The 27,639-nt window shown below is 34.9% G+C and overlaps 1 protein-coding gene across 1 annotated transcript in view; it reads left to right on the forward strand.

Annotated features, from left to right (window-relative positions):
- The window catches only part of LOC150094455 (protein RD3-like), a 29,810-nt gene extending 16,603 nt beyond the window's left edge, over positions 1 to 13,207 (forward strand). Inside the window, exons 3-4 of the mRNA XM_090412473.1 lie at positions 8,385 to 8,543; positions 12,876 to 13,207. Of these exons, the coding sequence (XP_090268599.1) occupies positions 8,385 to 8,543; positions 12,876 to 13,166 (450 nt within the window). The 3' untranslated portion in view covers positions 13,167 to 13,207. The remainder of the gene's footprint in view (positions 1 to 8,384; positions 8,544 to 12,875) is intronic.
- Positions 13,208 to 27,639: the final 14,432 nt, after the last annotated feature.

Here is a 27,639-nt window from a genome sequence, read left to right on the forward strand (position 1 = left end):
ACCAAGTATGTTAACCCCTAGATGTCGGGGGAAAAAAAGCCAAATAAGTTATCTGGTGCACAAAACAGGAAAAGACAATTGCAACGAGAATAACTGGAACATAAATTGGCCGAATCGCTGAATAAATTTTTAACTTCAGAACCACATAAAAAACGAAGAACAGAAAGTTCTGACGAAGCAAATACTCCGTGTAGCCCTACTACAGAAAAAGAGAAGACACAAGATAACTATGAAGAAACAAATGTTACATGCGAAAATGAAACTGGACTGTCTACAGCAGTTGCAGCAGAGGAAATATTGGATTCCGATTCAGCGAAACCCGAAACTTCAAATTTTACTTTAAATTTTAATGTTAATGATCCAGGTACTTGGCCAAATCATATAACTACCAAAGTTAGAGATTGTTTAGTTGAGCATTGTCCGCGTCAAGTAGTTAATAAAGAATTTCCCAAAAATGAATCTGGACAAGTTTTCCGATTCATACTATTATCGAACTTCAGCAAATGGAGAAAAATTTTTACGAAGTTATTTAGTTTATTCAAAATCGCAAAATTCGGTTTTCTATTATACTGAAAAATATTTGGTAGTCAAAATTCCCAACTTACTAATGAATACGGTTGTAACGATTGGCAACATTTGAGTCTTGATAGGTAGACAACTTTATTTCAAAGATTTATTCGTTTAAATTTATTTGCTCTGTTCATGTTTGGTACGAAATCTTAAATCTTAAATGTTGCAAGCAAAATAATGCAGAATCCGATATTTGATGTAGGAAAAATTACAGAAAATCTTGATTATGTTATACAAGAATTAAATACTCGCCGAACAGACCAATATTTTGAAAATATTATTAGAACTGCAAAAGAAGTAGCAAAGGATCTTAATATGGATCCTATTTTTCAAGACATTTCGCAAAATAACAAAAACAAAAATGTTTGGTTATAAAGCATCAGCATTAGAATCATGCGTTTAGGACAACGCATGATCCTAAACAAAATTTTAAAATAAATTTTTTCTTCGCGATTTTAGACACGACAATAACTTCAGTCACGGAAAGATTCATACTCTTAAAACAAATAGCGAAGACTTTAAAGTTATGAGAGACATCAGCATATTAAAAGATTGGAGCGATGAAGAGTTAATGAAATATTGTAAAGATTTGCACTTAAAACTGAACGACAATCAAGATTCCGACAATCGTGATATTGATGGTATGACTTTATTTGAGGAATTAAAAACTTTGAAATGTTTTATTAAAAAAAGAGTCGGCTCCTCAGGATGTTTAAATTATATATACATAAATAAATTATTATTATTATTATATTTTGAAAATATTTGAAAATTAAAAAACTACATGGAGTCCAAAGACTCATCGAGGGAGGGCACCTGCTCTACAAATCTCCATCTCCACCACTCCCCTAACCGCAATCTTCATCATCCACACCAGCGCCATCTACCACCACTATTTTCACAGACAATCACAAACATCCATGCCCACGGCGGGATTCGAACCCGCAACCTACCGACACGTTTCAGAATGCTGCGATTGTAATGCGTATTTATTTAACATTACCAATATCCGTAGCATCAGGTAAAAGAAGTTTTTCAAAACTGAAACTAATAAAAAATTATTTGCGACCGACAATATCTGGAGAGCGTCTAACGGATTTATCAATTACATCAATTGAAAATAATATTATGGATTCATTAGATTAAACATTAAAGATATTATTAAAAATTTTGTGGTGGCTAAAGCAAGATGGATAAATATGTAAAATAAATCTACTTTTATCCTAATTGTTATATAGTTAAAAGTATATCTCCAAATTATCTTTGTTATGTAATAATATTTCCTTTTATATTAAAATAAAAATTTTTGTATATATATTTTTATATGTATATTCTGTTGTATTTATATATTAACGAAATAAACATTTTGAAAATTTTTATTACAAAAAATTCCTTATTAATGAATTTTAGTGATTACAATGTTCTAGAATTGTTAAATAAAATTTATTTTTATGTATGCGTATAAACTGTTTTGTACTTTTAACAAAGTAAAATTTTTCTCAAAAATTTTTCATGGAAACTTATTTTATGGGAGCGCTCAAAAAGTTTTGCACAAAGGCGCCTCCTACCCACAGTGCGTCACTGGATAGACTGACAGTGCCTTGGCAGATAAACATATCAAAGATGTAGATTATCTTTTACAAACGTTTACGCTGTTTGGGAATTATATTACTTTTTTAACATTGTGTTTCATATGAATTCAGATGATACTTTTTTTTTTTTTGCGGAGGGTCTATCTATCCCAATGGCTTTAACAGGCGCCTTTTAAGGCCCACAACCTTCCAAGCATGCTTGGATTTCGTAACCGAAATACGAGGATAGAATGGTCACTCCTATGCCTCGAAGTATTCTTGGCTGTATCCCTGTGTGTTCACGGGGCCGGTTTGCCTGCTTGCGGGATGAAAAACACCAGATAAACTGGCGGAAAAAACCCTACTGTCCGCGCCCAAGACCGGCTAACTTGGCTATGGCTGAGGAAGATCCATCAGCTCCTCACGTCTCCGACGGGAATCGAACCTGGGACACTCCTTCCCCAGGCATATGGTTGCGAAGCGCACAGCCACTAGGCTATCCGCGCGGACTTGCGGAGGGTCTGGGTTTTGGAATACTCTGAAGGTGAACATTCATCCTTTTCATTACTATTAAAATGCATAGAAATTACTCGCACTTTCTAAATAACAACAGCATATCCTTTGGAATATTAATACGTTTAATTTCCAATAATAATAATAATTTTATATTGATCTCAAAATATTTACATATATGCAAGAATCGTCTTAAGTGATATTCCAACATGTTATTTTACAAAGTACTGCAATTAAGTGCTGCAGATTATAGTTCATTTTCAATATTAGATTTCTAAAAAAAATTAAATATGTATTATTAAACTTATGATTATTTATTATGCGTTTATAAAAACATATTGTTCTAGTTTTTTAACAATAACAATAAATTATATATATTTACAATTTTTGCTTTAATGTATTTAACGCTGTAACTACAACACTTAAATGTAATAAATGGATTTTTTTTTCTTGGTGTCGATCTCGGTTGAGATGTAATGTCTCAGCTTGCATCCTCGAAGCTTATTAATAAGCTTATCTGAGGATGACACTGATTATTTATTGTTTATTGGTTTGATTGCTGTGATGGATGTAGGCTGATGTTTGAGAGGTCTGATATTTACTATTGTCGTAGGATGAAAAATTCATTCACACACACACACACACACACACACACACACACACACACACACACACACACACACACACACACACACACACACACACACACACACACACACACACACACACACACACACACACACACACAGTTTCAGAGAGTATGGATAACTGCATTGCATGGTTTGTTCAGCTCTGAATAGACAGAAGGAGAACTGCCAATTTGAAGTAATCAAGAGAATTTTTCAAGCTACTTCACAGGTATAAACACACACACACACACACACACACACACACACACACACACACACACACACACACACACACACACACACACACACACACACACACACACACACACACACACACACACACACACACACACACACACACACACACACGATAATTTGGAATGTCATGACGACATCACTGAATTGGAAAGCCTGAACTGATATGATATATTGTGTTTCATTAAGTTTGTAAGGTGTATAGGGTGCGCATTTCTTGTTCATAGATTATCCCTAAGTCCCTTTTCAGACTATTGTAGTTTGTAAGGTGTATAGGGTGCGCATTTCTTGTTCATAGATTATCCCTAAGTCCCTTTTCAGACTATTGTAGTTTGTAAGGTTCATCAAAAGGTAGTTTACTTAACATGTGTGGGATGTAGAAGCTTCGAGTGGCCTTTTCGTAGCGATTATTGTATTTATATGTGCTATAATTAGTTGTCTGAATTCTTGTTTTATGGTATATATTTCTGGCTGTCCTGTAGTTGGTGTCAAAATAATGTTTTAGCATAGCTGCATAGTGACATAAGTGTTTTGCTGTTAGTATTTTGTGATCTGAAATCGCTGTGTATATAAAGTCGGTATTGCTTCTTTGTTCCCAAAAGATCATTTTGTTGTAATGATATTAATCTATTTAGTTTGTAGAGTGCACAGAACGCATACGTTGTTATAGCTATCTTAGTATATTTTGGTATAGTGCTTTGTATATTAGTGTTTTCAGACGTGTGGGAACAATGTCTTTTAACTTGTCGAGTTTGCCATATAACTGGCAAACTGACTATATATATAAAATTTATATATGAAACTGACTGCAGAGAACCAAAAACTGGTTAATCCTGTACATATTTTTTTATTGTTATTTTTCATTTTAATTTTTTTTCAATTGTTACTTTTAAAATAAAAAAATCTCTCTCTCTCTAGATATACTATCAACTGAATATCATATCATTTTTCTGAAAACCGTATTGTGTTTTGGGGTATATGTTGCGAGTTACCTTATTACGATCCGCTCCATAATTTAATTGATAATTGGTAGTGTTGCTATGAGTCTGTAATTATTGATTAAATTTCTGTTTCCATGTTTGTGTATGAGTGTGCCTATGGCCGTCTTCAACATACTTGGTATTTGTCCGGTTTTAAATATTTTATTTATTAATTTTAGTAAGATAGAGCCTAGGCCAGTTGCGTGTTGCTTGATATCCTGAAGTCTTATACCATTGATTCCTGGGCCTTTGTTTGGTTTGATTTGTTCTATTACAAAGAAGTTCTGCTTCTTTTATGATTGGGAACCATAATGTCTGTTTTACTTGTGGTTCAAGTGGAGTATCACGTTTTGAGATTGGATGGATATTTCTGTGTAGTTCTGTGTGGAGTCTACAAAATAGTGGTTAAAGTCATTTGCTAGTTGTTGGATGGATTTAGCGTCTTTCATGAAGCTCCCAATATCACCGCCTCTGAAATCAATCTTGCATCTCGTAGATAGATGCCAGGTTTGTTTCATGTTATTTTCTGAGGAGGTTAATTTGTCTCTGTAGTAGTTTCTTTTTGCATTTCTTATTTGGGTTGTAAGGCAATTCCTTGTTATATTCGGTTTTTAAAGCTGCGTTATTTGGATATCGATTTAATTGTTTCCATAGGATGTCCTTTCTGTGTACATCTAGGAATATATTTTGTGTTATCCAAGGAATTTGGCTTGTCTTTGAACGAATTCTGACTTTCTTTGCAGCTTTCTTATATATTTCATCCAATGAGAGCTTAATGTTGTTGTATAACGTATCTATTGAAACTGGTGACGCCATGTGTTTTTAGTAGATTTTTCTTATTTCGTGAATGGCTATTTCTTCGTTCTATTATTGATTTGTGTTGCTTTTCATATGTGGAGCATTGCATGGATATTGTCTTAGTGTACAGGTTTATAATAATAATAATAATAATAATTTTTTTATTAACATATTATTATTAGTACTAATTGTACTAATATGGCGATGCATGTCTTCTAGATCATCTGCAGAATAGTCTATAGCAACTGTGTACTTTGTCTTACCGGCCTTAATCTCGCACCAGACTGCTTCAAATGAACAGCCACTCTCCCGACTGACTGCAGAGAACCAAAAACCGGTTAATCCTGTACATATTTTTTTTTTTATTGTTATTTCTCATTTTGATTTTTTTCAATTGTTACTTTTAAAATAAAAAAATCTTTCTCTCTAGATTAGCCAAAATTTGAAATTAACGTTTTTATGTCACGTTTTGAAACGTCCAACAATGTGTTTGTTTTCATGAGACAATTTTATTGTTTCAGGATTACAACAATCAAACTATCAAACTCATTGTCGATCATAAGAACAGTACGTGTTAGTATTCATTACTGAAATTAGCATAACGCGCATGTCATGATTGATTACATAGTAAATATTTTATTTTCATTTCGTGATTTTGAATAATTAAAGTGAAGTTCATAAAGAACCGGTCTACCAGCCCGGAACCCGGGGGGGGGGACCGTTGCCGCCAGGGGGAAAGATCCCCCCCTAGTATATATATATATATATATATATATTCATATCACGCTTCAACAACTATAAACAACCTCACAACCTTCTACAATTCCCAGGTGTATACAAGGTCACTTGTGAATGCGGAAAGCCTTACTATGGGCAGACAGAGAAATCTATCTTACTACGTCTCGAAGAGCATCTGAGAGACAATGCTTATAAGAGAACCAGAGCAACTGCTCTGTCGGGCCATGTCCTGCTTTCAATAAACACGAACAACGAAGGCCACCAACATAAAATAAATTGGACATTGACTTCAAACCTACACATCTGCCATGATGAAATAGAGCGCCGCATTGTCGAGTCAAGGGAAATCACCTTAGACCCTTTTCATTTGAATAATAATCTTAGCTATAATTTGGCTGACTCTTTCAACTCTACTATTAGATACTGGAGATCGCGTGCTTCCACACACGCACAGGTGTACAACAATAGAACTTTAACTCGGACTGTAGTTCAAGCTCATAATAACTGTAATTTACAGTCGAATATTATGGCTTTATAATTGTATAGCTTTAGAGTGTGTCAATGTTAATTTAAGTGTCTTTTATTATCTTTCTATGTTCTTATCGCCTGAAGAAGTCATTCTTGACGAAACATGTTGCGTTTTTTCAAATAAATGTCATTGTGCTATAATTCTCGGGTTTAAGTCAGTTAATTTAGAAAAATGAATATATATTCATATTTATATATACTGACTATAACTGAGACTAGAATAACAATTAAATTTATTCAAAACGCAACATGTTTCATCGGATTGTCCGACTTCTTCAGGCGTGAGAACATAGAAGGCAAGTAAACAATATAAGAAACATCGTATCACTATAAAACGACTATTATAAAATCAGTTAGCTTTGAACTGTAGTTACAATCCGTGTTGAAGTTCTATTATTAAGTAGCTGGGCGCGTCTGATTTCACGCGTGTGCCAATATCGGATAGCAGAGCTGAAAGAGTCCGGTAGATTATAGCTGAGGTTATTATTTATGTGGTGAGGGTCCATAACAATTTCCTTAGACTCGACTATGCGTCGCTCCACCTCGTCACGGCATATATGAAGGTTTCAGGTTGTTGTCCAGTTTATCTCATGTTGACGGCCTTCATCATTTGTGTTTACTGAAAACAGTACATGGCTTGACAGGGCACTTGCTCTAGTTCTTTTGTAGGCAATGTCTCTCTGGTGTTCTTCTAGACGTAGGAGGATGGATTTTTCAGTTTGACCATAGTATTGCTTCCCGCAGTGATTTTGTACACTCCTGGGAATTGTAGATGGTTGTGAGCTTGTTTGTATTTGCTTAAAATCGATCTTAGTTTAGGAAGAGTAGAGAAACAGGTTTTTATGTTGAACTTTCTTAAAATTCTTAGTTTCGTGGAGAGCGAGCTGATATATGGTAAGGAGATATAACCTTTTGGATTGTCTTGTGTTTCTGAGTTGTTGTTCGAGTTCGAGCATTTGTTGACGAGTTCGAGCGTCAACAAATGCATCACTTATGAGCAAGCCATTGTAAATTAATCTAGTTATGTTTAAAAAAATTAGGAGAAAAAAAAACAGAAGTAAAAGTTTTACTGCAAGATTTATTTTTGCTGTAAACAAAGATGGTCTTGAAATTATTACCATCACACAGAGAAGAATTAACACGTTTAAAAGTGCAGTCACTTTTATATGCTCGAGCTCTTAAAACTTTCACGAAAGGAGCGTTTAAGTTCCAAGCAGATAAACAATTGTATCGTAATTCTCGAAGTTGACCGCGCTGCTGTTCGAGAGATTATCAGGAGAAAATAAATACCTTACTGTGGGATACAAACCACACATAGAAGATTGAATGTAGTACCACGTGGTCGTCATTTTGCATAATCATGAAATATATGTTAGAGGATTTATTTTTATAAAATAAAAAAATATTTTTTTAAATAAAATATATGAATTTATGAATGAATTTGCCTGTCTTAGTAGCTTGGTTGGGAGAAGCCGTTGCTTGTTTACTAGAACCTTGAATTTCTTGTCTTAGACAAAATTATGAGACAGTTTGGTTTCGATATACTCATTATATCCACTAACAAAGGTTCTAGAGGCTTCTGAAAGTTCTCACTTAGAAAGGGGTGTGCATATTGAAATGTTATCCTCACTAAACACAACAGCAAATTCTTGCGGAATTGCAAGGTAAGTTTAGTTTGCAAAAAGCACATATAATATGTGCTGCTAACAAGAAGTCTTAATACTAATGAAATAATATTAGTGAAATATCTGCATAGATTAATGTGTTAGAGATTACACTAAAGTGTTGAACATATCTTATAGGTGGAGGGCTTACTCCTTCAGAGGGTCGAAGAACAAAAAGCAAAACGGAAAGATACTTCAAGTGGCGTTGACTACAGCTGGCTAGCTAATGATCAAATCCCAAAACCATATCATATTCCTCCAATGGAACGTCTGGAACTGGAAACTCTTTGTAGTAAGGTAGAATGAAATAATACTAGTATAAAAGTAATGATAAGAAATTAAAAAAAATTAATAAATTCGTTAATAAATAAATAAACTCGTATCAGACCTCTAAATGTAGTCATCTCCTTCGGAAACCTTTATGTCCATAATTCCAACCAGTCCCTCTTTCTGGACCAGCTGGAGGAGATACTGAAGCATAGTATTTTGCAAATGTTAATATCAACGCACATTCATTTTAAAAAAAAAAACCTTTCATAAATAAATAAATATATTTTTACATTTCATTGTTTGCTACTTCCTTTAGTCTCTTAACGTGGACTGATAACTGAGTTTAGCATGAAACATCTTACTGTTCAAATCATTAGAGATTCATTTTTCAGATCATTCTACGTTAATGTCATTTCCCTCCACAAATTTCTTAACAAGAATTTTTTCTCCCTTTAAGAATGATTGGAGATAAATCTTGCTGGTAAGCATTTTTTTTTTTCATCTCGCTAACTTGTTCAGTCATTTATTCCAGTATTAACGAAATTCTGCGGAACTATTCTTCTGGAAACTAGGTCAGAAGTACTTTAGAATTTGTATAATTTTTCGGATTCTCAATTTTCACATTTCCCGAACTAACTTCATCATCTAGCTATTTGAGGGTGGCATTAGGATATATTTTGATTATTCCGCAGAATTGTGCACAGTCTTCACGAATCTTAACATTTTCATTGAATCTTTTCCAAATGAAAGTCCTTTCAAATATTCCATTGGTGTCAGCTCTTAATGAAGGTAGATCATCATTTCATACCGATTTCTTCTCCTCTGCAATGTCATTTCGGATACTATTTCAAGCTTCATGGCACTATTATGTGCTAACAAATAAAATGAAATACATAATTTCAATTTTCAACCTCTGAAAGCATGATACCCACATCAGGAACCTAAAGGCGTTCAGTTCTCAGTGCACATGAAGCATGATATGGCCATATATCTAGCCAACTATGACATCCTATATATACACCCTCTGCCCTATATGTGCAGCGATGGAGTCCCACACTTCGTTAACGCCAGGTCACGGCTACCACCCGGATTCGGCCAGTAGAACACTGCGCCTTTATGTGATTGTGCATCCCAGCCTTGATCCTATCAAAGGCGTGGCTAAGGGGGGGAGGGATGGTCCTCCCCGGGCGGCACTTTGAACCTTTTTGAACTTTTGCAGTTAATTTTAAAATACAGTCTCAAGAACTCATTTCCAAATATTGTAATACTGCTGCGAATTGTCCTCACAGTTGCTGTTGTTGCTAGTTGTGAGAGGAGTTATTTCTAAATAAAATTGATTAAGAATTACCTACATTACTATGAAATAGACTTCGCCAATGTCATCGACGATTTTTCTAGCAGAAAAGCAAGAAAAATAACATTTTAGAATGTTGAAATTAAAGTTTTACTTCAAAAATAAACATAGTGTTTTAATTTATTTCCTTATACGTCGTTTTGACTTTTTGTAGTATATTTGGTGTGTATTGAGAGGGGCGGCAAACTCATGGATCGCCCCGGGCGGCAAAGCTCTAGCTACACCACTGGATCAAATATATCCTATTCTTAGTTAGCTTATATACTAGCTTACCTTAGGCCAGTGTTTCTTAACCGATGTTCCCAGAAACACTTGTGTTCCGCGAACTTGTTACAAGTGTTCCGCGGTGAAAGATGTCACATGACATACTTCTGAGTCTAATTGGTTACTCTGATCCTAACAACTGAAGACTGTTTTGCGCATTGACGTCTAAACCAATAGAATATCGTTTGTAGGTACCATTTTTAATGTGTAAAAATTTAACAACATTGGAAGAAAAGATTTCAAGTTACTTTCCTTCCTTAAATACACACAATTATGACTAGATACGAAATCCATTTGGCACAGTTAATACATCGAGTTGTGAATTTTCGTTACAAGAAGAAAAAAAATCAGTTACTTTGTCAATGGATCGTACTCGAAAAATGAAATTCTCTGAAATAACTCTTGAGGAATTTTGGATTTTTGTCCAAGCCGAATACCCAACTCTCTCCACAAGGGCACTGAAAATTTTGTTACAGTTTTCAACATCATATTTGTGTGAGCTCGGTTTCTCAACATTAACCCACATAAAAACTAAAGAGCGTGAAAGGCTTACTAATATAGACAAAGAGATGAACGTAGCTATATCACATATTAGACCTGATATTGCTAAAATCTGCAAAAGCCGAAAAGCTCAATTTCGCATTAAAATAAGTTCCATGTTTATAAAAGGCAAGTTCATGCATATGTTTATTGTTAGCTTTATGATCCTAATGCTTTTGGTGTTCCCCAAATTTTTCTTATAATCAGAAGTGTTCCGTGCCTTTGAAAAGATTAAAAACCACTGTCTTAGGCTATTAGATTCTGTAATTAGGCTTATCATTCCAGTCTTGGGTGAGTCAAATTCTCCAGTCAGAGAATCAGTCTCAATAAATCACAATATGGTCGCTGCTCTTCTAAGCGCGATACCCAGACCAGCCCAGGTCGTCTGAGGATGATTTGGGGTCCGCATGTCACACCTGAATGGTATGGCATAGGAAGCAGCTGCCGCATAGTCTCAAGGACTACCTCAATGCTTCCGGTCCGTTCCCATCCTATGACTGGGAGATCTGTATCCTCCAAGACATCTTCCATAGACTCTAATAGGTTTAAAGACTAGTAGTAAGATATATGAGCTAGTATATAAGTTAGAATAAGCTTGGTTAAGACGGAATCAATGATCATGTGCTTGGCAATATCAGTTTATATTTACGAAGGAGGTCTGAAAAGTTCTCTGCCTCGACGATAGATTTCAACACTATCGGCAAGATTTTTTTGTTCCAAGTTGGTAGATCTGTCCTAATCATCCGTGTGAAATTGCAAATCATTCTAATAATTAGTTTGTTTGGCACAGCTGTCTGAAGCAAGTGTTGTCTGTATCCCTTGAAATGGATAAAATTGAGTATCGTGTGGTTATAAAATTCTTAGTAAAAAAGGTTTAGCGCCAAAAGAAATTCATTCAAAGTTCATGAAAGTTATGGGCACACTTCTCCTTCGTTTTCGACAATTAAGAAATAGACTACCGAGGTTAAACGTGGCCGTGTCAGCCAGGGTCGCCCCTAAGAATTTTGCCGCCCCTTGCAGTAGCATATTTTGCCGTCCTTTCTCCCTTATTTTCCGTATATTTCATGCCAACTTTGCCGCCCCAAAAAACTTGTCGCCCTGTGCAAATGCACGTCTTGCACCGTCGGCAGAGCCGGTCCTGGTACCAGCCTTCAAGGTGATCCACTTGAAGGATTTCCAAAAAGTGTAACAACACCAGAAATCATTGATCAAGTACAGTATAGGGTCTTGGATGATTGCGAGTTAAAGAGCATGTAATTTCTGAGACCATAGGCATTTCAAAAGAATGTAGGATATATTTTGCATGAAGAACTGCAAATGAAAAAGCTTTGCGCAAGATGGGTGCCGCGCTTGCTCACAGCAGATCAAAAACGCACTCGCATGAAAATATCTGAGCAGTGCTTGGAGCGTTTTAACAAGAATAAAACTGATTTTGTGCGTCGATTTATTACTATGAATGTGAGTTGAATTCACCATTACACACCAGAATCCAAACAGCAGTCAAAACAGTGGACAGAAGCTGGTTGTTCAGCATGAAAGAAGACAGTTCCATCTGCAGAAAAGATCATGGCATCGGTGTTTTGGGATGCTAAAGGCATTTTGTTTATTAATTATCTTGAAAATGGTAAAACAATAACCGGGGAATATTATTCCGATCTTTTAATCAGACTAGATTAAAACCGGGTCTCTTCTCACGAAAAAATTCGTGAGAAGAGACCCGGTTTGCAGAAGGAAAAAAATCATCTTTCATCAGGACCATGCACCTGCCCACAAAGGTGTTTTGGCAACGGGAAAATTAAGGGATCTGCACTATGAATTGTTGGAACATCCAACCTAATCCCCAGATTGGTTCACTCTGACTTGTGTGTTTTCCCAAAACTAAAACCTCGCTGGTCAGCGTTTTTTTTTTTTTTTTTTCGAATCAAGAGGTGATTGCAACCGGGAGTATTTTGCAGATCTTACTCAGAACCACTACAGGGATGGGATAATGGCGCTGGAGCATCGCTGGAATAAATGTATTAGTCAGAAGGGAGATTGTGTTGAAAAATAAAAATAATTTTGAAATTATAAATTCGTTTTTTCATTGTTAGGCCGAGAACGTTTCAGACCACCCTCGTATATTAAAATATTTTGCACTATTTATTTATTTACAAGAAGAAATTATTACGATTATTCTTACTGTGTTTCCCCCTTTATTTCAGGTGAAGCCAGGCAACTGTAACAAGGCAATCATGCAGTTCCGGAAAAGAGCTGGATCAGACATACCTTCGTGCGAAGTTCCTCGTGTTATGCGCTCCATTGTTATGGAATCTATTCAGACACAGGCTCATTGTGATCGTTTGTTTCGTCGATCGAATAGCTGGGCTTGGTTAAGAGGAGCTCCAAACAAAATTTCTCCTTATTCTTTGGCAGCAAGAGAACAGGATTCAGAAACTGTAAATGCTGAAAGCGTACCAACCTTAAGCGGTACCATTGAAAACTTGCCTGTGTAATGAACTGTCTCTCTCTCTGTTTTTATCTTTCTCATACCAAATGATATCGAGCATAAAGAACAACAACAACAGCAACACATACACGCATTCACGCACACTGCTATATTCTAATAAGTAAAACTTACGAGTTAACCAACTTGCAAAAGAAAAAAAATATGAATCAAAATGAAGATATGAGCTTAATTTTTTTTAAAAAATGGTTCGACATTTTTATATTTAGAAATCATTAATTTCATTGTTGATGTGTTCATTTTGCATTAAGTTAACTTACTGACAAAAATTCGTTTCATTCAAATTTTTGATAGTATCCTGTACCTATTTGTAAATTTTAGCGATATACACATACGGAGAAGAAGTGGGCAGAAAAAATATAAATGCCAATGCAATCAAGTTTTAGGTGCTTACCTAAAGTTTGAATGATATAGACACAATATAAATTGAGAACTATCCATAAGAAATTGCAAATTTTCCACAAGAAAGTCTTCATCAATTATTTCCATCAAGGAGGCAGAAACCGCTGCCATTGCTGCCTTTCCAGACGACCTCACAAAATGCTTTATGGGAAATATTCAAAAAGGACATACAAGGCAGCAAAGCATTTATTGAGCAACCGCTGATCTTATGTCATTTTTTTTATCTTGTTTAACAGTGCCCTCATTATCAAATAGGTGATGCCTTGTAGGGATGCGGATGGTAGATGATGCTATTAAATGGAGCGAGTCTTGTCAAAGAATGATTATACACTAGTTATTCAAGAAAACTGCATCTGATATCACTATGGGAGTGCCATAACATTTCACTGTTAAAAAAAATGTTATAATATTACATTGTATACGATGTAATACTATAACAGTACAATATAAGTATACAATTACAATATATAATATACAATACTATATAAGTATACAATTAAAATTAATTGTAATCCTAACAAAAATAATTTACAGTTAGTTTTACATATAAACAGTTAAACAGCTATTTTTGCATTTTGTCATTTACATTTTAATTTTACAATTCTTTTTTTTTTATTCACAATTCACATTAATAATTACTTAAATTTTTTTAATTAACATTCTATATGCATTCATTTTACTTTTCACAATGATAATTAAAATAAATAAAAATAAAGAAATAAAAAGAACTTAAAAAATCGACAACAGCATCAATGAACAGTGAGACTTTTTACAATTTTACAACTTTAATAATAATTTTTTTTTCCATGTAATAAATTATTTATTTATCCTTTTTTTTTTTCTGTTGATCTCGGATGAGATGTAATGTCTCAGCTTGCATCCTCGAAGGTTTTTAATGAGCTTACCTGAGGATGACACCGGTTAGATATTTTTATTTTTTTTATTATTTGATTGCTGTGTTGGAAGTAGGCTGATGTTTGGGAGGTCAAATGAATGATCTGAAAGGTCTGATCAAAGTGAAATTGCCGATATATTCTGGTGTTATTGCATCTGTCTTGATGGTTCACATTCTTTTTTTATTGTGGTCTTCTGTTTTGAACTAATTAGGAGACTTTTTTTTTTCACTGTGGCAGCCTTTCTATGTCTTCTGAGATTTTAATTTGTATGGGCTTTGAAGTTTGTGACTTCCTCAAGAATATCTTGACATCTCTGTTCCACAAAAATTGGTAATTGTTTTCTGTTTTTGCTTTCCTTGCTTGGTACAACAGATTTTGGTTGAATGGGGTTAAATATTCGGATAAGAAGATTGGTGTGTTGTCTTGCAATGTGTTCAAGGCCTTGGCAACTGGTTTTTTCTGTCTGCTGGCTTTTATGAGATTGTCTCTTGTGGACTTGCTTGTAAGATGAACTACGACTGGTGAAGGTCGTGGCAAGTCTTGTTTTTTGCTCTTCCTAGGAATCCGATTTATGGTCTGAATGTCGTTAAGCTGTAGGGGGATGTCAATTGCATGGCCTAATTTTAAAACTACATCTCTGAAGTTTTCTGTAGGAGCAGTTTCAGGAAAACCGTTTATGACATGATCTTCTTTATGTTGTTGCTGATTTAAACATTCGTATTGTAGCTTTAGAGAATGAAGTTCTTGACAGAGTTCAGATGTTTCTTTCATCAAATTGTGTTGCCTGTCATTTAGTGCGTTAATGCTGATTTTAATGTATTTTACCGTTTGCAACACTTCTATCACTGCTAAATTATTATGTTTGACGAAATCTTCATATTCGCTAGATTTTTTTTTGTTATTTGTCCGTTTTGTTTGTCAAAGAGTTCTTGGACAAGATCTACTAAGCTGGCTTTTATAGTCTATAGACCGTTTTCTATTAGTATATTTAAGGAGTTCAAATTATAGGACTACCTGTATATTTTTGTCTGTTCAGTTCGTCGTCTGTTTTTGCCTCCGATATAATCGGCTGCGTTGTAGGTGGCTGCCTTAGGTGCGTTTCTTTGTTCTTCCTGCAGATTATGCACTTCCATTCTTCGCGTGTTGCATTGGATTTACGTTGCCAGGTTTCTGAAAAGCCGGCACATTTTAAGTGTAGAATCCTACTGCATTTCGTACAAGTTATATTATTTCCGTTGGACGATAAATCCTCCAAGCATTTGATACACTTCATGACTCACCTTTCTTCCCTTGAGCAGTGGGGCGTGATTGTAAAGATGGCGACGTCCTTTGTTCTTTGCTCGTTGTTGATCGCGGTCCTCTCTATTCACTTTTCAACACTTCAAAATTTGGTTTCTTCTTAGCCAATTTCGATTATCACCTATATCACTGTCTTCGGCGTGACAAGTAGAGTTACTTGGGAACACTTTCACATTAAAAACAGGAGTTGGAACCACTTTAAAACTATAAAAAACGGGAGCAGCGATATTACCGCGATCCCGTTCGTATGTCTAGACAGCGCCAATAATAAATTTTGGAGCACTTGATGTAACTTCAAAGAAACTATCCAACTATTTACAGCAATTAAACATCAACGAAGTGACCCCATATGACCTACAAAAAACAGCATCTTAGATTCTTGGTTAGACTCTGATTTGTTCTGTATCACCAGAGTTTTGTTTATATGATATCTTGTTTTGACTGTGTATCAATTATGCAAATAAAATAATAATAATAATAATAATAATAATAATAAACACTAAAATAAAATAAATGAAAAAAAAAACGTATTGCAAGCAGTATATAATTACAAGAAGTTTGTGGACACTAGAATTATAGTTTATAGAACAATTTATGGTCCATTCAGCTTTGAAAACACAAACAAAAAACAAGTATAAAGATTGTGGTGATTAATGCATAGTCATCTCAAAAATACTTGCTGAGCCGTAAAAACTGAACAACCCTCTATCCATAGATGGCGAGCCTATGGCATGCGTGCCAGAGGTGGCACATCTGAGAATTTTGCTGCACGTCAGCGATTTACAGGTGATATCCTTTTATATGCTTATAAATTAATCAACTTTTTTTCAATTGTTATAATATATACAAGTTAAATTTTGTTTTACACCAGAGAGCAGCTATGAAGATGTGCACATGATTGGTGCAGTATTAACAAAAGGTCGTGCGACCCAAAGGCAACCTATAATTGTTGAGTTGAAATGCTAATTCTCTTCAACCGAATTCGATAACATGTGAAACTGTCATAACAACATTCACTATATATTTCTTAGTTTTAACACATTCACGACGTTTATTGTTCTGACGGAACTTCTCATTACTGACGGGCTCAATCACACAAAGTTTCAACTTTTTTGGCAATTTTATGGCTGCTTGTTTGCGTTTGAGCTGGCAGGCGAACTCACACACTCATTATATGGCATATTTCAATTTGTGGTAGAATTTTATTTTAAGTTAGCCTTTGTGATCTGTCATAATGACATCGAGAATTTCAAATACAATCAAACAAACACTTATTTCATGTAATTGAAAAATTGGACAAGAGTTTTTAGTTAGATACTGTGTTTCCCGTGCAACATATGGTTTTGCTTGAGTCTGTACAGCATACTTCTCTTTCTGTGAGAGGGAACATGTAATTCATTGCTTAGCGCCGTTTTTATTCCAGTTGTCTCTAATTGCACTATTTGTTGAGAAATATATTATACAGACTGCAAAAGCCTCTTACCTTAATCAGGGATACAATAAAACTACTTGTTTTATTATTGTTGAGTTGAAATACTTATTTTTCTTGCATCTGCAGTATAGTGGCTTTGGGAGGTCCTATTGTTTAATTATCGCTTCGACGTGAACACGTTTAAACATTTTTCGTGTGCGAGGCATATGCAACACTTTTTATGTCTTTTTTCGTAAAGTAAAAGCAGGGGTTTCTGTTATATGCGAGGGCGAGTTATTTTGGGGAGTAAATATGGTAAGCATTTCGCCGACTAGTTGACATCCTTCTGCTGCTTGCCTTGCTCAGCTAACTTTGATGGTGAGTTACAATGCATAAATATTTTTCTCACTGCTGTTTTTTTTTCCTTTCAAACCAACATAATGAAAATCAATTTAATAATACAATAATCAATTTTACACTGAATAACATTATAAATTTATATATAAATAAATATCGTCATCATCATCATCATAACACTAATTACGGTATAGACCATATTGGTCTGTTCCGGTCTCATTATCCATCCAATATCCTTTTTTGAGGTCTACCCTACCTTCTCTTTCCAATTGGCTTATATTTTAGTAGTTGTTTAGGATGTTGTCAATAAATATTATAAATAAATTAAAATATTATTTATAAAATTATAAATAATTATTTATAAAATATTATAAATAAACACATATATATATTATAAATAAATAAATTAATTAATTAAGTTAGATTAATTTTCTATTAATTTTTCCCCTATTAAAAAATGCTTGGCACTTCAGCAAATCGATTTATACATTTTTGACACGTGCACATAAAAAGGTTCGCCACCACTGCTCTATTGGATTATCCAAGAGATATGTGAATATGAGTTCGACAACCTGAATTTGTGGCATGGGCAGTGTTTGTTGTCTCATCTTGTTGGAACTAGAAGATCTTGAAAGGATCCAACAATTATTTTTGAACTTTCAATAAGGAAATGAATTCTGAAATTACTTTTAAGAATTACACGACTTAAACACTGCTTTAAAGTTTCGAATATCAGCATTGTTAATGTTTATGCTTAAATGATTTTAAAAATATGTTACTAACCCTGTGGAGTGTGTGACTTTATAATCACCCTGTTTATATACATATTGATACTTTCATTGTAGACACAGATATTATCAATTTAATTGATATTGTTTCATTTAAATAAGTAAATAAAATCATCTGATATTTCTTGCTTTCACTGTAAGTTCTGTTAGAACCATTATTTGTGCTATTGTGTTATTTTGGCGAATAATAAAATTATGAACTGTACTTACTTTGTGGTTTCTGACTTTGTTCTCAATATGAGTACCATTTATTAAAATGCTTTATTCTTAGAAAATTAAACTGAGAATTGCGGCTTGTTAATTATATATATTATCATAGAAGGGATTTTGCATATCTACAGTATATATCAAAAATAATGAGTTTAATTTTGATGATGAAGTTTTAATTCTTGCACTATAAAGAAGTACCGTTTGGGAGAGAGCTTTCTATTCTTTTTCTTTCTTTTTTTCTTCTCTTTTTTATTAATAGGAACAACCAGTGTGTAATGGTTATTAACACATTTATGCGACAAACTTTGAAATCATTTATAACTATCTTCTCTTCTCTTGGAAAGAATTCTGGGTTTTTACCCCAGCAACTGGGAAAAATCGACAAGACAACACAAACTAATACATGCAAATAAATGTTAGTTATAATTACGAAACATTTCCTTATAAACCATGAAAAGCGCCTTTGTAATTTATAAACGACACCAGTAAACTATGTAACTCATAGTAGCCATGAGTCAGTGTTGTCATCCTTAAATTTTACAAAGAAATACATCATCATCATCATGCCTATCAAGGATTTAGGCCTAGAGTGACCTTTTCCAGCCTCAGAAGTCACCGTTGAATCTTTTAAGAGGACGTCCTGGTTTTCTTTTTCCTAATGGCTTGTACTTTAAGGCTTGCTTTGGCAATCTTTCTGTTTTCATTCTTTGAACATGTTCTATCCATTTATGTTTATATTTTTTAATTTTTTCGATTACTGATTCCTGGTTTAATTCTTTCATAATTTCTTCGTTTCTTTTTGTGATCAAATAGCGTATACTTTGCAGTTTTTCTCATAAACTTCATTTCAGTTGTTATTAATCTTTGTTTGTCTTTCTGTTTTATTGTCTAGATTTCACTTCCATACATTAAGACTGTTAGGGCGAATGTATTGTATACTTTTAGTCTGGTTTGTTTTTGAACAAGGTTTGGTTTAAATATAAAGTTAATTAAATCTGTTATTTTTAAATATTTTGCAATTTTTATGTTTATATCTTTTTCATTTTCATATATGATCATACATCCTAGGTAGTCAAATGGATTCACCTGTTCTAAAATCTTGTTATCTATTACTATTTTAGTTCTTACTGGATCTTGTCCTTTAAAGGCCATATTTTTGATTTTTCTGTTGATATTATCATTCCATAATTCTTGGCTATTTCATTTAAATTTAAAATAGCTTTCTGTAAGTTATCTTCAGAATTTATAATTATTATTTGGTCATCGGCAAAAAGGAGGGTATTTAAGTTCACAGTAGGAAAAAGTTTAATACCTTGATGGAAAATTTTATTCTATTTTATTATTTCATTTAGGTAAATATTAAAATGAGTTGCTGAGAGGGGACATCCCTGTCGGATTCCTTGGTTTATCTCTCTCGTATATGATAGCTCATGATTTAATCTTATTTGTATTTGATTATTTTCATATATACTTATGATAGCTTTCAGGATATTATTTGGTATTTGTCTTTCTTTGAATATGTTAAATAAAATGCTTCTTTTAACTTTGTCAAATGCTTTTTCAAAGTCAATAAATGTAATATGTGTTTCTAAATTGTATTCTCTTCTTTTCTCTATGATTAATTTTAGGTAAAAGGCCGGGTCTATACATGATCGTCCTTTTCTAAATCCATTCTATACTTCTAAAATAAAGTTTTCAGAATATTTTATTACTTTGTTATTTAAAATTCTGCTATATATTTTGTAACAGGAATTTAGTATACTTATGCCTCTATAGTTTTTAGAGGGTCATCTCTACTAACTTTTTTTAACGTAGTTCTATTGAGGAGTTACCAGTTGAATAGATTTTATTTAAAAATAATAGGAGTCTTTATTTGAACCTTGTGTTTCAAAATTTTATATACATTGGGTCTTATTTTATATAAATCATGCTCTAAATTAGAAACAAATTTATTCAATGATTATGTCATTTTCTGACTTCTGTTTTAGCTAAGACTCTTATTTTTTTATATTCTATTTCATCTTCTAATCTTTTACTGCTTAACCATTTATGATAGGCATCTTTTTTTTTTCATTTTGATTATTTCTTTGATTGTATCATCCCATATCTCAGTTTTTCTTTTTATTGAATTTTTTGGTTTTTCCTAAGCTTTCATTTGCTGCTGCATTTAGTATCGTTTTTATATTAAGCCATTCTATTTCTATTTCTTCATTTTGTTATATTTTATCTAAATATTGGTTAATTCTTTGTTCATATAGCCATTGTATATTTGTGTCATTGAATAATCTAGTTTTATAAACAAATGTTTTAAATTTTCTTTCTATTACATGGCCTAACTATGACCTAACCTAATTACATGGAATCATATATGGCCTGAAGAGAAAATTCTGTTCGGGACTACATAGAATACAAATAAAATACACAAGTACTATACACGATTGAAAACCTACAAGAAACACTCCAGGATTACAGATTATAGCACATGCAATGATTTTCTATATGAACTTTAGAAGTCTGAAAGGTAATCTAAATGAAACGTTGGAGCCAGTGAATTATCATTCGGTGTTCCTGGCTTTCTGAGAGATGTGGCTAACAGAAGATGACTTTTCCATTATGAGAATATAAACTAAGTATTACGAACGAACACATCAACATGTAATAAGACAAATATCGAAAAGACAAATGAAATCCCTTAGGTCTAGCATTTATTGATTTTGAAAAGGCATGTCATTCAATCTCAACATGGGCTATTTTAGAAGCCCTTAAAAACCAAGGGAATGGGAAAAAAAACTTGCATTGATATACTTAGTCAAACATATATAAAAATTCTATTGCATCTTTAAAAGCAGGAACAGATATGACGTTTCACACCAAAAAAGAAAGTTTTAGACAGGGAGATGCCTAGAAGAAAATTTTAAAAACCTGGGCTGGAAAAATAGAGGAACTATGATAAATGGGAAAGAACTAAATCACACGTACTGAATAACATGATTACTGAATTGAATGCAGAAAGTAAAAAGAAAGGATGAAATATAAACAAAGAGAATAAACAAAAAGGATGCTTAATAAATACATTACCAAAAAGCCAGTACAAATGGAACACCATTTGTACTGGCTATTTGTAATGTATCAGGAAATCGATATGCTAGCCTCCTACGTTTACCGAGAACAAACAGATCACAGTAGAGGGTGACTGTAAAGAAGAAATTATACATAGAATTCAACTTAATTGGATGGCCTTTGGAAAACACCATGAAGCGCTCAGAGGAAACATCCTAATCTTCCTTAAAATAAAAATATTCAACAGTTGAATACTTCCGATCATGACATATAAAAGTGAAACATGAACTTTGACTAAAAAAATTGAACAAAGTTGAGGATTACCAAGAGGAAAATGGAAAGATCATTAATCACCTTACCGGCCATTAAAGATCAAATACGCATCCTCAAAAGCTTCGTATCCATCATAAATTTCAATGTAATATCAATGGTATTACAATTTTAACATGCACTTCGCATCCATGGAAATGTGGACGTATATATACGTCTTGGTCGGTAGCGTGGCTTTAATCGATATTATCATTCTAGATAGAAAGCGCAATACTTTAGTCAGAGCTCACACTAAGGTGAAGGACTTTACGAGGGTGTGCTGAAAAGTTGTGATAATCAATCACCATGAAGTACTGGGGTAGAAGCACCTAACTTAGACATTATTCTACATATTCCACGAAGTGTTATGAACTTGTTACAAAGCTGCTTATTTGCAATACTCTGCGGAAAAACGTCTTTCCCTTGTTGCACAAACTCAACTGCAGATACGACTTCATCATCTGTGGTAAATTTTGTTCCTTTCAAGTGTTTGTTTAAATTTGGGAATCGGAATTAGTCAGATAGTGCCAGGTTTGGTGAATAGGGTTGGTGAGGCAGATATTAAATGCCCAAATTGAGTATTGTCTGTTGGGTTTCATGAACAGTGTGAGCAGTTGCGTCGTGCTGCAAAAGCAACACACCTTTGCTCATTTTTCTGCGGCGTTTTTCCTTCAGTACTTCTTTCAATTCCTACAGATCTTTTGAATAAACTGATGCTATAATAGTTTCATCTTTTCTGAGGTACTTAGTAAGGATTACACATCCATATCCAAATGGCTAGAACATTCCTGCTGACTTTTGGAATATGGAGGATGTAATCCAAGTACCTCAAAAAGGTGAAACTATTACAGCCATGGAGAACCTTTGTGTCTCCACTACACTCCACTGAATGTTGTTCGGTCTCTGGGCCAGAGGTCATAGTGATGAAGCCATGTTTCATCAATAGTCAAGATATTAGCCAAAATATTTGCATCTGCTTTCTCAAAATGAACCATAATCCATTGAGATGACTTCACACGTTGTCTCTCTTTTGGTCAGCATTCAAGCATTTGGAGACCCACTTCACTGAGAGATTCTGTATGTCCAGAGTTTGGTGGATAATGACCCTAACTGTTTCCCTGGATATCCCCAGAGTCTTTTCAATCTTTATAGCAGGTATTGGTCTGTCATAAAGGATCATGGCATGCACTGCATCGATGTTTTCAGGTGTGATCTCTGTGGAAGGTCTTCCTGACCTGGGGGCATTTATTATCACAGGATGCCCAGTTTTAAACTTAGCCACCCATCTTGCAATTATTGGATATGCTGTGCACAATCCCCTAAAGTCTCACATAAAGTTAGGTGAAACTCAATTACTGAATTATCTTCAGAAAGAAAAACTTGATGACGATTCGCATCTCTGTGTCTTCGAATTTCTTCAAAACTTCTGACATGTCTTATTATACGAGGGTGGTCTGGAAGATTCTCAGCCTCGACCATAAATGGCAACGATATTGGCACGAGTTTTTTTCTAAGTTGGTACATCTGTTATTAGCATCCATGTGAAATTGCAAGTTATTCTATCAAGTAGTTTGTTTTATACAGCTGTCTGAATCAAAAGTGTTGTCTGTATTTTTCACTCCCTTGGAATTCTGGTAGAATTCCAAGGGAGTGAGAAAAGAGCAAAATAATTCCCTTTCATAATGGAGGTTCTAAGAATGCAGTAGCAAATTATAGAGTAATCAGTTTCTCAGGCATGGTAGTAAAGTACTGGAAAAAGTGGTCAAAAAGAGAATTAAAGAATAAGTGAATAATAATAATAATAATATGATAATGTATGAATGTCAACTTGGCTATGTAGCTATGGGTCGGTCATGCCTCAGTAATTTACTGTCTTTTTATAATACAGTAATAACAGCAGATTTGGATGAAGGAAATTATAAAACGATGATTCTGCTGGATTTTGCAAAGGATTTTGACAGAAAACCAGAGGAAACTTTATTATGCAGATTAGAACAAATATAGATGGATATGTCACAAATTAAATGGAGAAGAGGGTGGCTGCTGGACAGATATCAAAAAGTGATATATGAAGGGGCAGAATCGAGTCGAAAACAAGTAACTAGTGGTGTACCGCAGGTTTCGGTGTTGGGATCATTGCTGTTTAATATGGACATAAATAATATAGGAAATAACTTGAAAGGAAATATTGAGTTGTTTGATAATGATGCGAATCTAGGTAGGGTAATATTTAATTAAGGCGATGTGGGCAGCTTTCAGGGCGATTACAACAGGCTATCAGTATGGGCAAAAAATAATGAATTTCAGTTTAATGTGGAGGAATGTAAAGCTATGCTTTTGGGAGAAATAAATTACAACCTATGTACCACATTGATAGCACTATAATCCAGGATATAGATGAAGCTAGAGATTTAGAGGTGGTAGAGAGAGAGTTAAAGTTTAGAGGACATATTGCTAAGGTAGCCCATAAGATTAGTTTGTTATTGAAGAGCATATTAACATGAAGAGATAAGATGTTGTTATTCCACTTTATAAGGCCTCGATACACCCACATCTGGATTACTGTGCTCAAGCCTGCTCCCCTTGGTTATTTAGGGATTTGGATGCGGTGGAGTTGATTCAGAGACGAGTGTGCAGCATGATGTGTGGTCTGTGGAATGTTCTTTATGTGGATTGCAGAAGTTGGTTGATAGGAAAAAAGAGGGGAATACATTAGAAACATTTAAGTTGCTTATGGGGGTTTGATAGGATTGATGCATAGTTAATGTTTCGGAACTTGGCTAGAGGGACCAGAAAAAGGATTCATCCTGGAAGTTGAATGATGGTGTGATTAGTAGGGGTGTGAGGACTAGGTGTTTTGCTAGGAGAGTTGTGAATGAGATTAATGGGTTACCAGAGTCAGTTGTGAATGTTTTATCTGTTAATGGATTCAAGCAAAGCTGTGATAGATTGTGTGAATAGTTTGGGTCTCCCGTGATGAGCCATCGGTTTCCATGGAGGAGCCCATATAATAATAATATTTTCCAGAAGCATATGATAATGATTATTAGCAATTTTTGAACATTCCTCCTGTTGTCATATAATGATGTCGACTGTTATGATGCGGATATCCCTTGATCTCACCACATACTCCATTTCATCCCACAGATGTTTGATAGGGTTGAGATCAGGGCCATGTGAGGCAGTCAATTGTTTTGAAGTTGATTTTCCACAAAACGCGTAGTTACGGCAGCGTTATGAAACGGTGATTTGTCTCGCTGCAAGAGACAATGGTCAGTTCCGCAGAAACGGCACAAAGTATGAAGTAGTGCATTGTTCAGAATGTTCAGATACCTCTCTCAGTTTAATATTCGTGGCACCGCAAAGGTCCGAGGCCAAATCAGGGAAATCAGGACCGCATTTCATAGCTGTGGTAATCGCTCTGGTAAGAAACGTTCACCGGGCATCTGCCACACATACTCAATAAGTATGTAGCATGATTCTTTGCTTAATAAAACAGCTTTGTAAGCTTTACAAGATACTTTCGATCAGTTTTAAATACAGAGTCCTTCAGAGCCGCCTGATGGTCCCAAGCTGAGAACAGTGCTTTTTGAGTCATGCCTGGTTGGTTGCGTGCCTGTGAGGCGGTACATTGTCTTACTGAAAGAAACCATTGGCTGCAGGATACGTGAAATCCATTAAAGTGATCAGCCATCACATTCTGGTAGTTCACAGTATTTAAACACCTCTGCAGAAACACTAAGTGACCTAATATGCCACATGAGAAGGCTCCCAAAACCATCACAGAGTTGACCTGGGAGGACAGGGCCATCGCCTTATGCTCTCAACTCATACCAGCACCCTCCTGACAGCTTGGTACAACTGATAACAGGATTCATCAGCCCACACGACGCTTGGTTCCACTCTGCAGAATTCCAGTTCTGATGGTCCTGACACCAGGCAAGTTGAAATGTCCGATGACGAGCTGTCAACAGTGGTACATGATTAGGGAGTCGGCTCCTGTAGCCCATGGTATGCAAGATACGCTGTACCGTTCGCCCGCTGACGCTGCTTCGACCTCCGACATTGAAACTGAATGAGATTTGTGCCGCCGGTGCCCTGGTTCTGACCACACGGACGGCACCAGCGCGCAGCGAGCGAGTTGGTGTCGTCCGTTGATGGTATACTCGAGGTAGACCCTTGATACGGTTGTCTTCAGAACCGTAGGGTTCTTACCATTTGGGAGATAGAATAACCCATCTGTCTTCAGCAGATAATACATCCATGATCAAAGTCGCTAAAATCGCCACATTTGCACATGTTTGTCGATAGCGATACACTGCTGGGAAGCATGTCTGCCTATTTACCGTCCGCGTTCGGTTTGGTGACATTTCACTCTGCCCGAGGATGCCAGTGTCAACTTCCCATCACTCCCTATCTCTATAATGTTTTGTTAATTGAGTGTATTTTGTGCTTTGTATTTTGAATACTCACTCTGCTAATTGAATGAGTGGAATGGATCAGATAGAGATTCACAATCACACCTCTCAATAACAGCATGTGGGAGTCATTGAATATTTAAGTACATGCTTCACTGCCTTATTTGACATTTGCTCTAAATGCTACAAATAATTTCAGAATTAACATATTAAAATTCACTTAGCAATACACGATAATTACTCGCGTTTTTTTTTTTTTTTTTTTTAATTTTTCAATAATAATTATGGCGAAAGTGAGAACAGCTGGGAACAGTATGAAAAGTAAGGGGAGATAATTTGGATACCAAAAATACACTGCTGTTTGGGCAGTGTGGGAATGACATAACGTGCAGTGACAAGCGCAAACGAATATCGGCGTTAGATCGCAGTGCATCTGTTTCGTAATCTAAAGCGTTAATCGAACAATTCCAATGATTAACTATTCAATCAATGTCGAAACATAAGCTGTAACCTTTAACATGTTGTATTGCATTTATATAATGTTGTAAGCATTGTTATTATTTATAAACTCAAACAAAATTTAAAATTTTCATTTTTTCCTTGGGGGTGCTGCAATGTCGAAGTGCTTATGTATGGGCCGCCACTGAGATTATCTTCATTCCACTTGAGAATAGCGACAATTAGTGTCTTTTGCACTGGTTCTTGAATGAATGGAGAACGGGAGTGCAGTGTATTCTGATCATAAAAACAATGGAGAGGATTTGAATTTAGTATGAAAAGGCCAGGGATGCATAGGACGAAGAGTATGGGTAAAAGCACAGAACTATATTTACCCTAGAACTAACAGAGAAATCTGATGAGAGAGGAAACCATTCATTAGTGGACATACTGAATGACCTGAATGGAAAATGACAGTCCATTTACAAAGGGCAGGAGGAAGACTAGATGATGGCACCTCGGTAAAGCATATATGTAAAATTTAAAGAAGTGGCTTGGAAATATCAAGCGAGGAGACATGAATTTCTTCAAACTTTCTTGGCTTGTGCAAAGGTGGGCAAATTTAGCTAGCTTTGCTGAAGAAAAAGAATGGTAGAATATATATCAGTGGTCACAAGTTTACTGGTAAGCTTTTTGGTTGTGAGGAAGTTGGAAGTGACCTTCTCCATAATTTTTCAGGGTGCTAGAGAGAAATGAGAGGAATGGAGTGATATAGTGTGATGGCTGACTTTTCTCTCTTTTCAAGAGACAGGTTGGATACAAGTTTTCTTTCATGCTATTAGTGTGATATCAGATAAACATCACGATATATAGT

The sequence above is a fragment of the Typopeltis vanoorti genome, chromosome 22 (genome assembly GCF_054136105.1).
Source record: "Typopeltis vanoorti isolate ZY-2024b chromosome 22, IOZ_Tvanoo_1.0, whole genome shotgun sequence".
Lineage (NCBI taxonomy): Eukaryota > Metazoa > Arthropoda > Arachnida > Uropygi > Thelyphonidae > Typopeltis > Typopeltis vanoorti.